This window comes from Micromys minutus (genome assembly GCF_963924665.1).
Source record: "Micromys minutus genome assembly, chromosome: 3".
Lineage (NCBI taxonomy): Eukaryota > Metazoa > Chordata > Mammalia > Rodentia > Muridae > Micromys > Micromys minutus.
In genome coordinates, this window is record NC_137972.1 from 13,170,984 (window position 1) to 13,187,255 (window position 16,272).

Below are 16,272 nucleotides of genomic sequence, written 5' to 3' on the forward strand. Positions count from 1 at the left end.
TGAGTGAGACTCAGTTGATTTTTAACAGTTTATTAGTCCAGAGTAGTTGCTATGGTCCTTCACAACTTCAGGATACACAATTAAACTGTGAAGTATGCACACTGATAGAATTTGATGTAGACTAAAATAATATTATATGAAAAATATCAGAATGAGATGCCTAGGGACAACTGCATAATTTCTGAGACCCAGTGCAAAATGCATAGGACCAGATGTTAACATCCCTTTCCAAGAGCACCATAACCACCCCTTTCCAAGTCATCACATCTAACCCATGCAGGCAGGTGACCCAGCTGACTGGGGCAACTGGCTGACCCTGCACACCAGCGGTAAATTGACTAGGTTCTCAAGAGCCTGTCTATGGAGAAGACTGTGGGGACCTTGGTCATGCTTTAGTAATGCCTCAAAGAAACACACAACATGCACCATGGTCCCACCACATTTCATTGGCCAAACACAAATCCAAAGACAAAAGCATTAAGAATATCAAGATGGTAGCCACAGAGCATCGAGTAAATGCCAAGAATGGGGGTGGGGGCTGAGGAGTAGGAGCTTTTCATTTATAATGCACCCAGTCGTACCTTGTGGATGTCAACAAACTAAAGAACAAACGATACTTCTTTGGCCAATCTGTCCCTGTCACAGCCTCTCCTTGCGTGACTAATCACAGTATCAGTGGGACTAGGAGCTCGTGGTTCATTCTCACACTCTGGTTCTTTTTTTCTTTCTTCTAGTCATAATCCACAAGTCCTATCTAAAGACGTGAGTCTTGGCCAGGAAGTGGTGGCGCACACTTTTAATCCCAACACATGGGAGGCAGAGGCAGGTGGATTTCTGAGTGTGATGCCAGTCTGGTCTACAGAGTGAGTTCCAGAACAGCCAGGGCTACACATAGAAACCCTGTCTTGGAGAAAACTAAAACAAACAAAACAACATCAACAAAAAATAGTCTGTCTTAAGGACCTGTCTCAAGAGGTGGGACACATCAGAAAATTCAACCTAAGACTACAGCAAGAACACAAGGGAGTAGCCAAGTGAAAACCACAGCTCTCGTCTTAATGACAATAACACTTTGTTCAGGAGCCATTTTGAGTGACTCAGGAGCACAGATTTATGTTAGCCCAAATTCCATGTTCCAGTGTGGAAGCAGTTTCATAAAGTTCTTATAGTTTCCTAGGACAAAGGAAGTCATAAATCAAGACAAGTCTAAAATTTGTTCATAGGTATGGGAAAATGGGGAAGCTTTTTCTCTAGGCCCAAGATTTTACCTGAGCTTCTGGGTGGTGAAAGTTGGTTGGTGGAAGTCAGCAGTCTGCTAGATTAATAGATTCCAAAAGATCTTTATCAATGTGTTACAAGATGTTAGCTCTGACACAAAGGTAGACAAGGAATGGTGTTGCTTAGGGCCAGAACTGGCCCGAGATAAGGTAATTGACAGCTGGACCTGCAACATTCCAATCTGTCCACAGACCAGAAGTTCTAAATCAGCCAGTCAGAATCTGCCACCCTGCTACTTTTCGGGAGTTTTAGTTCATACACCCTGGCTGTCTTCTCTGACAGCCCATGCCTTCAGTTTCTGCCTTCCTCTGTCTAGACCTCCGCTTCCTTATCATCCATCTTTTCTGTCACAGTGATGGCTACCTCACTCTTCATGAGGAGTAAGACGAGAGAGTACTCACATCCCTCCTCCTGTCCATCCTTCCTGGAAGAGGGTTATTTTTGGCAGAAGGTGCTTGGCTTCTTGACTGTTTTGTCTCCATTTTTAATGGACTGGCTATAAGCGATGTATTTTGATTCATCAAAGCCGTATCTCAGCCATCTGTTCTGATGCTATGAACACATAGAAGCCAAAAGAAACGAGGCATGAGTAATCTGGACGTGTGTCATCAAGATGGGCCCTCATATCCTCCAGGCCTGACAACAGATGGGCCTTCCTTCTATTGCCATAGATTTTAAACAACGATAATTAATGCTTAGGCCAGGTCCTTTTATCTAAGGTGCTCAAAGGGCTTTGTGGTCATTAACCCTTTAGTTTACCTGCCTCAAGACACCCCAAGGTCAGGAGGTCTCTCCATACAACAAAGAGACGGCCATGACTAACTCACAGGAAGGTGGGAGGTAGAGGTCACCAGTGTCGTTCACCTGGAAAAATTCAGTGGAAACATCTCCTGAGTCTGTCGCAGAAGCTCACTCTCAAAGAGCTGCTGAGTGAATTCTCATAGATGTCAATTGGATCTTTCCCTTCCTACAAGTTTTAGCCTTACAGTTTACAGGGGGCAACAGTGATGGTCCAAGCAAACGAACCTTCCTTGAAGGCTTTCCTCTCAACAGAGAAAATGCCCTCTTTTAAGTTAAGGAGACTCATAAGACAGAAACATTCCAGCATGAACCTCTCCAGGGTTGGCTATAGGTCTAATGTCTTGGTAGGTGGTCTCCATTAAAGAGCATATGCTGGAAGCCACGCTGTGAAAAAGAATCTTCTCAGAGATGTTAAATCCGCCCACTTCATCAAGTCATGCACCTAGCAGGTGTCCCACATAGGACCGGATGCTGTGGAGTAGAAGACAAAGATTCTGATGCACAAGCATCTTTAAACCTATCAAGGAAGTGAGGTTCACACAGATAAGTAAGATTCACACTGATCAGTTCACACATTTGTTTGTTTTTCAAAACAAGGTTTTTCTGTGTAGCTCTGGTTGTCCTAGAACTCACATTGTAGACTAAGCTAACTTCAAATACCAAGATCCTCCTGTCTCTGCCTCTCAAGTACTGGGGATTAAAGGAATGCACAATAGCTTGGCTCATGTTGACATATTTCTTATTCATTGTTATTCATGTATTTCTATTTATTATTTACTTTTTATTACCTTCCATTTCTTTATTGACAGACTCATAAATTAGGCCCCAAAAGTTAGGACTTCTTTCATCTTGAATAGAATGTATGCAGGTACATTGTATCCAAATAGAGTTTGGTAGAAGAGAATCAATGGGGGCTGGAATGAGCCAATCAGGCAAGAAGAATCTAGCAGGCCTGATGCACCAGACCCCAGAGGGAGAGAAAGAGCTTAGGAAAGAAACAAGGGTTGTGGAAATAGAGATAAAGGGTCACTCAAAACAGAGGCTCTAAGGAGGTGAATCTTCTTTCTGAGACTTTGAAAAACTCAATTTGTCTAAACCATGTAGTCTGGAGACCTGGGTGCAAGAGTTAGGTGAAAAGGATAAAGCATCTCAACCCCAAACAGGTGCACGGATGTAGGGTCTTCAAGTTGCAGAAGGGAAAGTCACAAAGGAAACTGGAGGGCCGTTTTGTAGGCTTTGCCTATGTCAGCATAGGAAAACATAAGTATGCTATTTCAGTATCAGCTGGTAGAATCGTAAGTTATTTCAGAATCAGCTGGTGACCTTGAACTATGAATTTCTACATCTCTGAACCTATTAATGCCCAGATGTAATGAGACCCACAGCTAGTGTGTTAATGGGGATGGGGGAGTAAAGTAAAGATTACCACCAAAGCCCTAGGAGATACTAAAAATGGTTGGCCCAGGAAAGAGCCTACTCAGAGAGGGCGGTCAGGGCCTCTGGAGTGATTGCCCAATGACAAGGAAAGAACAGAGAAAAATGATTCCCCCTAATATCACAATTTTTTCCACTATCATCTATGTGAAGGCCATGGGAGGTAAAATTGTCCTTCTATATGCCTCGGAGAAAGCCCAAACACTTTGATGAGTGTAAGCTCTTCAGACTCTTGGGATTAGTATCAGAGTTTGGGGAAAAGCCCCTGCAACAAGAGCTTAAATCCCCCCACCCCCTAGTTTCCTAAATACATGGAAATATACTTTAAGGAGGCCGATTTCCCTAAAGTCATAGCTCTCTGGAGCCAAGGCACCTCTGGTCATCAGCAAATGAAAAATAATTGTTCGCACCAAAGCAATCTGGGTTAAAAAGTTGCCATGAAACTGGACTAGGTGTGTCTTTCTGTCCTTCCGGTTCTTTTTATAGACACTTCTGGAACCTGAGTGAGGTCCTGCAGGTCTTCCGCCCATTTGAGGAGAGATTAAAGCACCTGAAGCTGTCTCTACCTTACTCATTTGCAGCCACAGCATCTCCACCAGCACAGCCTCAGAGGAGGTAAGTCAGGCCAGGGGCCTTGGTGTCAGCAGTAAACTGGGATGACCACTCCTGCTAAAGGGGACTAAAGCTAGGAGTATTCAAATGCAATGGGGGTACTGTGTGTTTGTCTATTCACCTGTTGTTGTTTTATTTTTACCAGAATAAACGTGGGGTTATTTTTTCTAGGCCACCTCGGCTAAAGTCGGGGATTTTAGTGCTAAATATCTGTAAAAGTTACTAGAAGGTAGGTGGCATTTTGTGTACTCTTTTGGTGAAGAAATGACAGGTGTTTGATAATAACCCTTTGCTTTGGATGGAGTTGGATTAAAATGAAAGAAGAGAGAGTCGTTAAAATTACCGGGAAATATGGCTTGCCTGACTGCTTGATTTTTTCATTCATTATTTTATTTATCTATATTTTAAATGTTCCTTTCTGGGGTTTCTCATCTGCAAAACTCCTATCCCATCCTACCTCCCCATGCTCCCCCACCCACCACCCCATTTCCACCTCCATGTTTTAACACCCCCTTACACCGGGAATCAAGTCTCCACAGGACCAAGGGCCTCCCTTCCCACTGCTACATATGTGGCTGGATATGAGCCATGGGTCCCCTGATTGCTTTAAGAGGAGCATTCATGTTAGAGGTAATCCAGTCAAGAACGAATTAACTTTCTAGAGACAGACATAGCTCAAATCCCACTCATCAGATAAGACTATTCTGTTTGCCTTCAAATGGCCTCTGGGAATTCTAATATGAAAAATAGATGAATTATCTGGAGTCCCAAAGTGAAGACCATTCTGGTTTTGCTTTGCAGAGTATGGAACTGAGTTAGTTTGGAAGGTTCTAGGTCAGCCTTCTCACTTTCTTCCTTGGTATCCTGTGATACCCAGTGATAAACTTGGGGACAACAGAGATGCTGGCATCCCTACCTTTGTAAACTATTCTTTATCCCACCCAGGATGGTTGGTGTTTAATAAGTGTTGAGAGACTAATAAAACATAACTCTCCAGTGTCTGGGTGACTATTTGGTAAAGCCATTCCCTGCACATGCTAATAGGCGTTCTTGTGGATGGATATGAAGTCACAAGTTATATTCATCTTTTTCTCACAGGAGACCAGACGTCCATTCTCGTGAGGTCTACCTATAAGTCACCATGTATGAGGACTGTGTGAAGTCCACGGATGACTATTACCTCTTCTGTGACAATGAGGGGCCGTGGGGCATTGTTCTGGAGTCCCTGGCAGTGATTGGCATAGTGGTTACAATATTGCTACTCCTGGCATTTCTGTTCCTCATGCGGAAGGTGCAGGACTGCAGCCAGTGGAACGTGCTTCCCACCCAGTTCCTCTTCCTGCTGGCTGTGCTGGGGCTCTTCGGACTTGCTTTTGCCTTCATCATCCAACTCAACCAGCAAACTGCCCCTGTTCGCTACTTCCTCTTCGGGGTTCTCTTTGCTATCTGCTTCTCCTGCCTCCTGGCTCATGCCTCCAACCTGGTGAAGCTGGTCCGGGGTAGAGTCTCCTTCTGCTGGACAACGATTCTGTTCATTGCTATCGGTGTCAGCCTGTTGCAGACCATCATTGCGATAGAGTATGTAACCCTCATCATGACCAGAGGCTTGATGTTCGAGCACATGACGCCATATCAGCTCAATGTGGACTTTGTCTGTCTCCTGATCTATGTCCTCTTCCTGATGGCCCTCACATTCTTCGTCTCCAAGGCCACCTTCTGTGGTCCATGTGAGAACTGGAAACAGCACGGAAGGCTCATATTTATCACTGTACTCATCTCCATCATCATCTGGGTAGTGTGGATCTCCATGCTCATGAGAGGCAACCCTCAGTTCCAGCGACAGCCCCACTGGGACGACGCGGTCATCTGTATTGGCCTGGTCACCAACGCTTGGGTCTTCCTGCTGGTCTATATTATCCCTGAGCTAAGCATCCTCTACAGATCATGTAGGCAGGAGTGTCCTCCACAAGGCAACGTCTGCCAGGTCCCCGTCTACCAACGCACCTTCAGGATGGAGAACCAGGAACCCACCAGAGGTACATCTCAGAAGGCCTGGGGCAGGGAGGGAACTAGATAGGTAGCAAGAACCTAGAGGGATCGCAAAGGCAAAGGCCAGATTCCTGGTGAGTCGTGTCAAGTGTAGAGAAAAGCCTTCTAGAACCAAATGGAAAGTATATCCTCTGAAACATAGGCTTCGTGTGGAAAGAACAAGAGGAAAGGAAGGGAAGGTTTCCAATGAAAAGGTGTGACTATTGCTGAAGCTTCTAAGAGGAGTTAACTGAGCTAGTAAGGTAACACACGCTGAGGAGATACAGGCTCAGGTGTTCAAAGTCACCCTTGGTGATACAGAGTTTGAGACCAGCTTGAGCCACATAAATGTCTCAAAAACATCAATAAAGTAAACAAATAGAATAAAACGCGTTAACCAGCCCTAGATGTGGCATGGATCAGACCATGCTAAGTTCAGACCTGTTGTTTACCAAGCTCCAACGTAAACCCTGGCAAAAGTGACTGACATGTTAAAAGTCTGAAAGTTAACTTATCCAGATAAAATGTAGAACTCATTTGTGGGAATTATTGCTCACGAGAGTCACTGAGTTCAACAACTTCTGGGTTTCTACTTTTCAAACTATTCTGGTTTTTTGTTTGTTTGTTTTAATTTTTTCAAGGTTCTGTTACAAAACGGCAACCAGAAAGACCATTTAATCTGAATGCTAAGCACAAGCTCAGATGTGTGATCATTAGTAAGACAAGAAACAACTGCTTATGTAGCATTTTCTTGATAATTTCAGATCACATATTTATCCATATATAAAATCAAGCCAACTGTCTCTGTTCTTTTAGGGGTTGGCTTTATCCATGATACCAAAGATGCTTGGTCCCCATCAACCTGGGGGAAACAGTGGCTAATTCCAGCTATCTGGAAGTGTATCAAAACTCATTAATTCCTCTTAGGAAACATCTGACTTTATTCATGGGCTCCTCAGCATAGCTTTAAATCAATTTTTGGCGTCTTAATAGACAACTGATTTCTCCCATTTTCTCTCTTTTGTATAACAGAGATGCTCTTTTATATATTGTATGGGACACATAATGTTTGCCAGGCTCAAAAAGATTTAATATAAGCTTTCCTTTTAAGTGTGGACACTTTCTGATCTGCTATCTGTGGTTAATTACACATTCAGATTAAAGCCTGTCCAGATAAACGCATCTATCAATCCTTTTCAGTTCAGTTGATGGACAGTCGGAAATAGACACTATATATCCTTCCTACAAAATTAGGCTGTGGATGCTTCCTGTCAGATCCTTGAGGTTTATGGAGATTGCAGAGTCTGCCATTTCTTAAACTTCCTTCCATAGGTCCCACTTGAAGACTGGATGAAAGGTGCTGTTGTTGTTGTTGTTGTTGTTGTTGCTGCTGCTGTTGTTGCTGTTGCTGTGAAATCCCAAAAATACAAAATTCCAGATACAAAGTTCTTGTAGTACCATACCATCCCAAAGCTCGTTTGTAATGAATGACCTTGACTCCAAGTTCCCCCCTAAATGTTGGGCATGTGTTTAAAGTTGTAGGGAGGGCACCGCTCTGTCTCAAACAAATGAATTTCAAGTGTTGCCAGGACTGGTGCAAACTCCTAAGCCCAGCCCTTGGAAAGCTGAGACAAGACAGCCAGCGCAAAGATCACGAGATGGTAGTAAGATGTTGTTAAGAGCAAAGTATCAGGAGGAAAGTCTCAGAGCTTGCTGAAGTCTTAGATTCTTAACTTGATCAGAACTAAACTATTATCCAGTCAAGATTAGAAAAATCCAGTTCTTTAGGTGGGTGATGGCAGCGGGAAGCCAGGAGAAACACAGATCTCTGAGTTCAAGAACAGTCAACATAAAAAAAGAAAGAGAGGAAGAGAGGAAGAGAGGAAGAGTGATGGTAGTTATTACTAGAGTCATTTGATACTTTGTGGGGGGGGGGACAAATAGTATAGTTTTGTAAAATTGCAAATTGCCCTCCAAGATAAGGCAAAGTCGCCTAAAAATTCAGGTCTGAGACTAGCTCTGAACTTGAGTCACCTGTAAGAGAAGATGCACTTACAAAACATGAATCGAGTCATTTAAGTGCAATAGAAAGTATAGGGTTAGAGCTTGCTAGCAAGAGCCAGCACCTTGGGAAATCGCGAGCGTTATCCCGGAAAGCGTCTGGAAAGCAGTCTCGCTGGCCGCTGATCTTGTTTATTAACAATCAAAGTCTAACTAAACAGACATGTGGCTAGAGAGAGGAGCCGCGACCTTGTTCTCTGCATATGTCCGTCTCCTGCATCAACACAGGTCTGGAATCCACTAATGAGACATGTGGGGCACTTGGGGAGGCTCTGCGGAAAACCACAGAGATGATTAGAGGGCTTTAGCGTCGGCCGTGTGTGTGGAAAGGTTAGGACAGTAAAGCTGTAGCTTTAAGTTTTATGCGTCTTTCTCATCGCCGACCCACGCTGTCTGTCTCCGCGCTAACCTAAAACGTGCCATTTTGTTAGGACCTGGAGGCACACAGTGGCCTGGAGACTCTTCTGACTCACGCCCCCCCCCCCCCCCCCCCGTTTGTCGCCGTGTTTTCATGGGCATTGTTATTTGATTTACCGCTGGGCTTATAAAACCAGACTTACTCAGCTGAGAGACAAGGGAGCCAGGGGCGATTAGCAGAGCATTTCACAAGGATAACGACATCTCCGTGGGGGGCGGCGGGCCTGCTCCCTCCAATCTCCAATTAAAAGAAGGGGGGGTTGGGAGGGAGGTACCAAGCACTTGAACCAAAGCATGAAGGATTTGATTTTTAAATGGGAAAATAAGAGATGGTAAAGGATTTGTTGATCATCAAGAGGGATTAAAGAGTTCACCCAGTTCCTGGAAGGCTTTGGAAAGGCTGGGCTTTAAAATCGCTAGGAAGTAGCTTACGGGCCTAGTTCTAGAACACGACAATATCGGGATGCAAACGCTATCGGGCGCGTGCTACGGGACTGAGCAGAGCTGGGAAGCTTTATCTGTATTCTAAGTGTGTTCCTAAAGAGCTCCCCATTGGGCCGCATACATAGCTCAGTCAGTGAAGTGCTTACCATGCGAGCATGAAGACCTGAATTCGATGACCCGACCCTCCTAAAACAAAAACAAAACCAAACAAACAAACAAAAACCCAGACATGATGTCACACAAAGCAGGTGTCCCAGAATTATGATTGTGAGAATCATAGTTCCGATCACCAGCGTCCACTGAAATGTCAGGCAGACATGGCAGCCTTGTTATCCCTGCCTCAGCGTGTAAGGTGGGGCGGGATCTGGAAGTTACTTATTGTCAGCCTCTAACCCCTGCATATGTGTGCGTGCAAATGCACCATGCACATGTAAAAATTGCCATGGTGAATGGTGTCTATGGAACAACTCAAGGTTGACCTCAGGGCTCTACACACATATACACATGTATGAACACATATGTGAACACACATATGCACACACACTAACACACAAACACACGGCTATCTATTAATGGAGTTTTTAAGCTACTTGCTCTTCTTAAGACCGACCCCTCTTATTTTTCGTTTGTTTTGGTTTGGTTTGAGTTTTTGAGGCAGAGTCCCATATAGCTTAGAATAGCCTTGAACTCTTGACACTCCTAGTTCTGTCTCCCCCGTTCTTGAACCACACTCATACAGCCCATATTCAGTTTCACTTGGGTCATAGACATATCTACATATTCTCACAACATCTGATTCAAATTTCCCAAACTCAACATATTGTTAGGCACTGGGAACATTATCGCAAAGATACCCAAGAACAGTGCCAAAGAGTGTGTGTATACAAATGAAGTAATTAATATGTAAATATGGGTGAAGAAGCCATTTATAAATTATGCTTGTGCTTAACTAGTTCATTTGTATGTATCTGGGATGACAGTATCTTACCATATGCCTCCTCCATTTGATTGGTTGGTGGACTGTGTTGTTTTCTATTTGAAGTTAGTGAATCTGAGAATAATTGTGCTCCTCCTCGGTTAAAGCTAATCCTCCCAAATCAACAGCCCCTTAACCAGTTGTTCACACTAAGAATTTACAGAGATCATAAACAGATTAGTTACAGCTCTTCTTCGCACAGGGCAGTACCCTTGTAGTGATCACCTTTGTAGACTAAGTAGAATATTGTTCATCTCAGGCTTGATAACAGCAAGACCCACCTGTCTTCAAATGAGTCTGGGAAGTTTTCTTACGGTGGTTGGATGGATACACGAAAACCTGGTGTGATTACTTTCAGAGGTATTAGGACGAAGATAAACAATGAGGGACCGAGCAAAAATAACTTGATAAATATTAGAGTACGCAAGATGCAAGAAAGCCAGACCCTTTGAGCTGTCCTGGAAGTACAAACTTTTGTTGAGTATAGTACTTTTCAATAGCTCTGTATTTTGTGGTTTTAAATTTTATATATATGTATATAGATAGATAGGCAGATAGATAGATAGATAGATAGATAGATGATAGATTGTGTGTGTGTGTGTGTGTGTGTGTGTGTGTGTACAACTTTCAAGGAGTTGGTTTCTCTCCTTCTATAGTGGGATCTGGGGACCAAATCCAGGTTGGCAGGTTTTATGGCAGTAGTTCCCAGAAGTTTGGAAGTCTAGTGGACAGGGACACATGGAGGAAAGCCAGTGAATAAGTTCTAACTTAGAGTTGGTAAGACAAAGAAATCCTGGCCTTTTGTTACACAGCGAGGTATAGTGTGTGTTGTCTGGTTTGTTTTTAATCTAGGAAAAAAATTTCAGTTTTTTTTTTTATCATAAAGAATTGGTTTTAAAAAAACTGGTTAAGAAAATATATATGTTTTCCTAAATTTGAACATTTTATGCATATATAATTTGTTTTTATATAGCCTTTCATTTGGAATTTAACAAACAAAATGAACATAATCTATTTTATATATATATATATATGTATATATTATATATATATATATTAACATGGCTCTCCTCAATGTACAACTTAAAGATACATTTAGGGACTGGTAAGACTGCTGAGATGGAGGAGTGGGTAAAAACACTTGCTGCCAAGCCTGAGTTCATTTCTGAGAACCTTCTTGGTAAAAGAAAGGAACCAACCCTACATCGTCTGACATCCACCCTGTGCTATAGCACATGCTCACACACACCCCTCACAAAACAATACAATAATAAATGAAAAAGAAACAATAAATGGCAAAAGAGTCGAGGATCCGGCTTAGTGGTAGAGTGCTTGCCTAGCATGCAGGGGATGTTCAACCCAGCATCATTTAAAAACAGAACAAAACAAAGCAATAATAAAAAAAAAAAAGACAACAAAAACTACTCAACTCTTTAGTTATGGGTGGGATCTGGAAAGATGGCTCAGCTCTTAAGAGCAAATTCTGCTCTTGCAGGGGACTGAGCTTCAGTTCCCAGAACCCACACCAAATGACATGCAAGCAGCTATAACTCAAACCAAAGGCTCGATGCTCTCCCCCAGCCTCAGCACATATCTGCATCCATTTGCGTGTGCACGTAAGAGCATAATAAATTAATATAAAAATCTTCTTTTAGAAAAAGATTTATAGACCAGAAAGAGGAGAGAGAGAGAGAGAGAGAGAGAGAGAGAGAGAGAGAGAGAGAGAGAGAGGTCTAAAGTTAGATCAGTCTAGGATGAGATCCACAAAGACTCAGGGCAGAAGCATAACCAGGTAGCAGAAACAACAAAACATGTCACCATGGAGATGGCTTGGTGAAACATGGCTTTCTATCCAACAAGGTCCCCAACCTCTAGAAGCCTCAGACTCTTCATATCGAACTGAAGATTATGATGTCACCCCTACTTCTTCCACACACAGTTACCAAGTCTCACTCAATTAGATCAACTCCCTACCGTGAGGTGGTTAAGGGTTTTATTTAGGGAAACAAAACTTTTACAATAAAAATGTGGACAATAACTAGAAATGGGTGGCTCTTATCTTTTTTGACCCAGTCTGATGGGAATGTGAGGATGAAATTACCAAGATGGTGAGTGGGAAGGAGTCCCAACATGCTGCAAAGTCCCAAGGACTCACCCAGTTTTCCCACACTGAGGGGAAGATGTGTATTTCCTACATCATAGGATTCAACCCCCTCTAGAAAATGTCAGTAGGCAGAAGCTGTCAGGGTCTGTCAACTATCAATAACATACAAAGTATAGCTCACACACTCTTTCCTTGTCCCAACCCAAGGACTCTGCACAGACACCGACTGTAGACCCTCAAGAAGTTACTTGCTGTTATGAGCATCAAGATTTCCCTTTTATTTCCACCAGGAAGCAACAGGAAGGAAAAGTTAAAGAACTTGGCACACAGGGAAAGAGGACAAGTGTAAAACAAGGAAAAGGGGAGTGTGTAACACAGATGGGGTATCAAGCTGACCTTCTCTAGGGTCTAACCATCCCAGCCCTGCCACCTCTAAAGTATGACCACTAATGACACAGCTGTGCCTGTGACCACCCAAACATGAACGTGTGTGAAGCAAGTGTTTGGCCAGAGACACATAGAGGTTAGGGCTCTCTCTCTCTCTCTCTCTCTCTCTCTCTCTCTCTCTCTCTCTCTCTGTGTGTGTGTGTGTGTGTGTGTGTGTGTGTGTGTGTGTGTTCATGTATGTCCCTTAGGTGCCCATCTTTGTGGTACTGGGAATCAAACTCAGGGCCTTCCAATGTAAGACAAACTCTAGAAATATTTTTTTTATTATTTATTAGGTCCAGTTTTAAAATTTGGATTCAGTTGAGCTGTGTATGTGACACTCTTGTAAACCAAACACTCAAGAGGCTGAGGCACCAGGATCACCATAACTCTGAGACCAGTCTAGATTACACAGGGAATTCTAAACCAACCTGGGCTATAGAGTAGGCCCCTTCTCAAACAACAATCATGAAAAGGAATCCAGTGTTGTAGAGAAGTCAGCCTTCAGGCAATGTTGAGAGTATATGATGACCTCAGTGACCACTGTTAATGCCAAGACAATGGCCATTTCAGCCCAAGGCTGGGACCTTTTTTTCTGGAAATGAATGATGGTTCTCCTGCCTTCACAGCTACTTCATGTCCATGTGCTTCTCCTGAAAACATATGCTCTATCCTTATGCAACCCTCATCATAAAATTTAAAAAGATTATTTTAAGTCAAAATTTTCAAGTGCTGGATACATTGGCGCATACCTGCAATCTCAGTATTTGAGGGCCAGAAGGAGTATCAGGAGTTCAAAGTTAGATTCAGCCATGTAGTGAGTTTGAAGACAGCCCAGGCCTCATGGTACTTTGTCTCAAAATACCAGAGGAGGGGATGAATGGATGAATGAATGAATGAACCCACTGGGTTCTTTCTTTTAGTAGCCGCCACAACCAAGTAGTGCTTTTAAAGCCTCAAGAGCCTCTCCGCAAGCCACCGAGCCTCCTCGTAGTCATGGTAACCCTCCAGCACTAACGTGGCCCTTCCCTTTCAGCCCGAGACAGTGATGGAGCTCAGGAGGATGTAGTACTAACTCCACATGGTACTCCCATTCAGCTGCAGGTAAATGTGCTCCACTCATTCACCTAGGAGAACATGGCAAGCATCCCCCCCCCCTTAGTCTCCTGGCTCTATGTTCAATGACTTTTCTGGCCCAAGGGAGGACAGGCAGGATAGACTCAAGCCACATGAAGATAACATAGGAGAGGCCCCTTCGAGCCTAGTTTAAACCCAGTGACTCTCCCGTCCCTCCACCACTTCCACTGTATCTTCCCAAGAAAGACCGAGTCATACAGAAGGTCTGTGTGACATGGAGGAGGCTGGATAGCCCTTGTGTCAGTGCAAGACTGCAAGTATGCATGAATGTTGAGTCTGTTTGCAGTATAAGCGATCTAAATCCACCCCCTGCTCTCTCTAAGTCTTAGTCTTAGGTTCCCCTGTGAACCACTGTCTACCCCTAGCAGCCCAGGCCATCCTGTGAACCCGGCTGGGTCTCGTCAGCATCTGGAAGTCCAGATGGATGAACCAATTTTAATCCTTTGAGGCAAAAGTAGAGGAGGTGCTCCTGAGTAGATTAGACATCACACATCACACTGGACACGCTGAATTGTGATGGCTCAAACACAGTCAGATCCGGAAAGCCCAGAATTACCACGGGGATGGGGACCTCTTTGTGGGGATCACAAGCACCCAAATCCCAGAGTAAAAATACTCTTCGGTTACCTGTTCACTAAACTTTCTGAGACAACTGGCTAAGCTCTGCCCTCCCATCTACAACTGAGAATTGGTGTCCCCCTGAATGGCACTTAGACCAGGACATAGTGACCTGTCATTTTCGGTAATTATCCCTGGCAGAGGAGAGTTCCGGTAGGGATGAGGAACTTTTGTACATGAGAAGAAAAAATGTTTTTAGCCATTCCTGCAAATAGTTAAAGAGTGTCCTGCATGCCCTTCAAATTCTAGGAATCAGCTATGGCCTTGACCTTCCTTGCAAAAAGAAAAAAAGAAAAGTCTTACTAATGACCAACAGTAGAACATGGTATATATATATATATATATATATATGATGGTTCTCCTGCCTTCACAGCTACTGCATGTCTATATATATATATATATGTTTTTGTGACAGTTCCCACTGTCAACTTTACACAGCCTAGAATCACCTGGGAAATAACCTCAAGAAGGGATAGTTCGGCTTATGGTTCTATCTGTAGAGGAGTGTACTTAATGTAGGGTGAGAAGATCCAGCCCACTGTGGGCAGCACCATTCCCTAGGCATGAGGTCCTAGGTCATACAAGATGAGAAATAAAACTGAGCACAAGTTAACAAGCAATGAACATACATTCATTTCTCTCTGCCTTTAACCTTTGGATATGATTTGACCAGAATAAGCTAAAATAAACCTTTTACCACCAAAGTTGCTTTTTTGAGAATATTTTAATCCCAGCAATAGGAATAAAACTAGAACAATTTGGTAGTTTTTTTTTAAACTAACAAAAAATTGAATAGTAAAGTATTTGACTTGGAAAGTTGCTAACAGCATCCTATCTTTCCTTTCCAGACTGTTGATCCCAGCCAGGAGTATCTCATCCCATGAGTTACGCTAAGCCCATAGCAAGATGCAGGACTATACCACCTGAAACAGCACAGGGACAACATTGAAGACAGTCCTGCTCAGCACAGCCCTGAAGGGCCCTGGGGAACTGGACACACTGTCAATGAAACGCCCATCCTGTCCCTTCCCCTCTGTTTCCTTACCCTTTCCACTCTTCTGGACCCAGCTTCTGAAGACCGACATGTCCTGCACAATTAGAATCTTGTTGCTACCCTACGTACTGTGTTTTCTGCGTGTATTTATTTAACTACATACTATGTAACTATTTAACTATATCAGACACACACATATAAACTCAGGTCACCGGGCTTGGCGGCAGGTCCCTTTACCCACTAAGCCATCTTGCTGGCCTCATTCTGGATTTTTTGAAGAGACATTCTATTTGCTTTTTTTTATCTCTACACCATTTTCTAACTGTCAAAAAATGGAAAGAGAGTCTCCATATCTGCACCTCCTGACAATGTGTGTCATTTTCTGGGCGGCTTTGTATTCAGGATGGCATCCTAATGGGAGGAAAGTGTTTGGTCACCTTTCATGAAGAAACCTTTGAGAGGTGAGGGGCTGGTGCGGTGGGAGAAGCACGTGTCTGGCATGCACAATGCCTTGGGGCCAATCATTAGCACTGTCAAAACAATCTAAAAGAAAAAAGGAATCAGTGAAAGAAGGGGAGAGAGAGGAAGGGAGGGAAGGGAGGGAAGGAGGGAGGGGGAAGATGGACAGCTGGAAGGATGGAGGGGAGAGAGGGAAGGAGGAGTGGAAGGGGAGAGAAGGAAGGAGGGATGGGGAAGATGGACAGATGGAGGGATGAAGGGAGGAGAGACAGAGGAAGGAATGGGTGGAGAGCAGGCAGCAGGTGGGAGAGATCGTTCAGCAGGTAAGGACACTTGCTGCCAAGTTCAATACCCCCCAGGGACCCACACAGTGGAAGGAAAAAACCAAGTCCACACACTTACTGGGGCTTACACCCATATACCCACCCACACACATGTACACACAAATAAATAAATGTAATTTCTATTAAAGAGAGCTGGGTG

General features: G+C 43.6%; 1 protein-coding gene across 1 annotated transcript; it reads left to right on the forward strand.

The window, feature by feature from the left end:
- Positions 1–5,266: 5,266 nt before the first annotated feature.
- On the forward strand, positions 5,267–15,220 carry GPRC5D (G protein-coupled receptor class C group 5 member D; the record flags this gene model as incomplete). Its single annotated transcript, XM_080914894.1, has 3 exons — positions 5,267–6,161; positions 13,618–13,685; positions 15,185–15,220. The coding sequence occupies 3 exons, from the start codon at positions 5,267–5,269 to the stop codon at positions 15,218–15,220; spliced, it is 999 nt and encodes a 332-aa protein (XP_080771020.1).
- Positions 15,221–16,272: the final 1,052 nt, after the last annotated feature.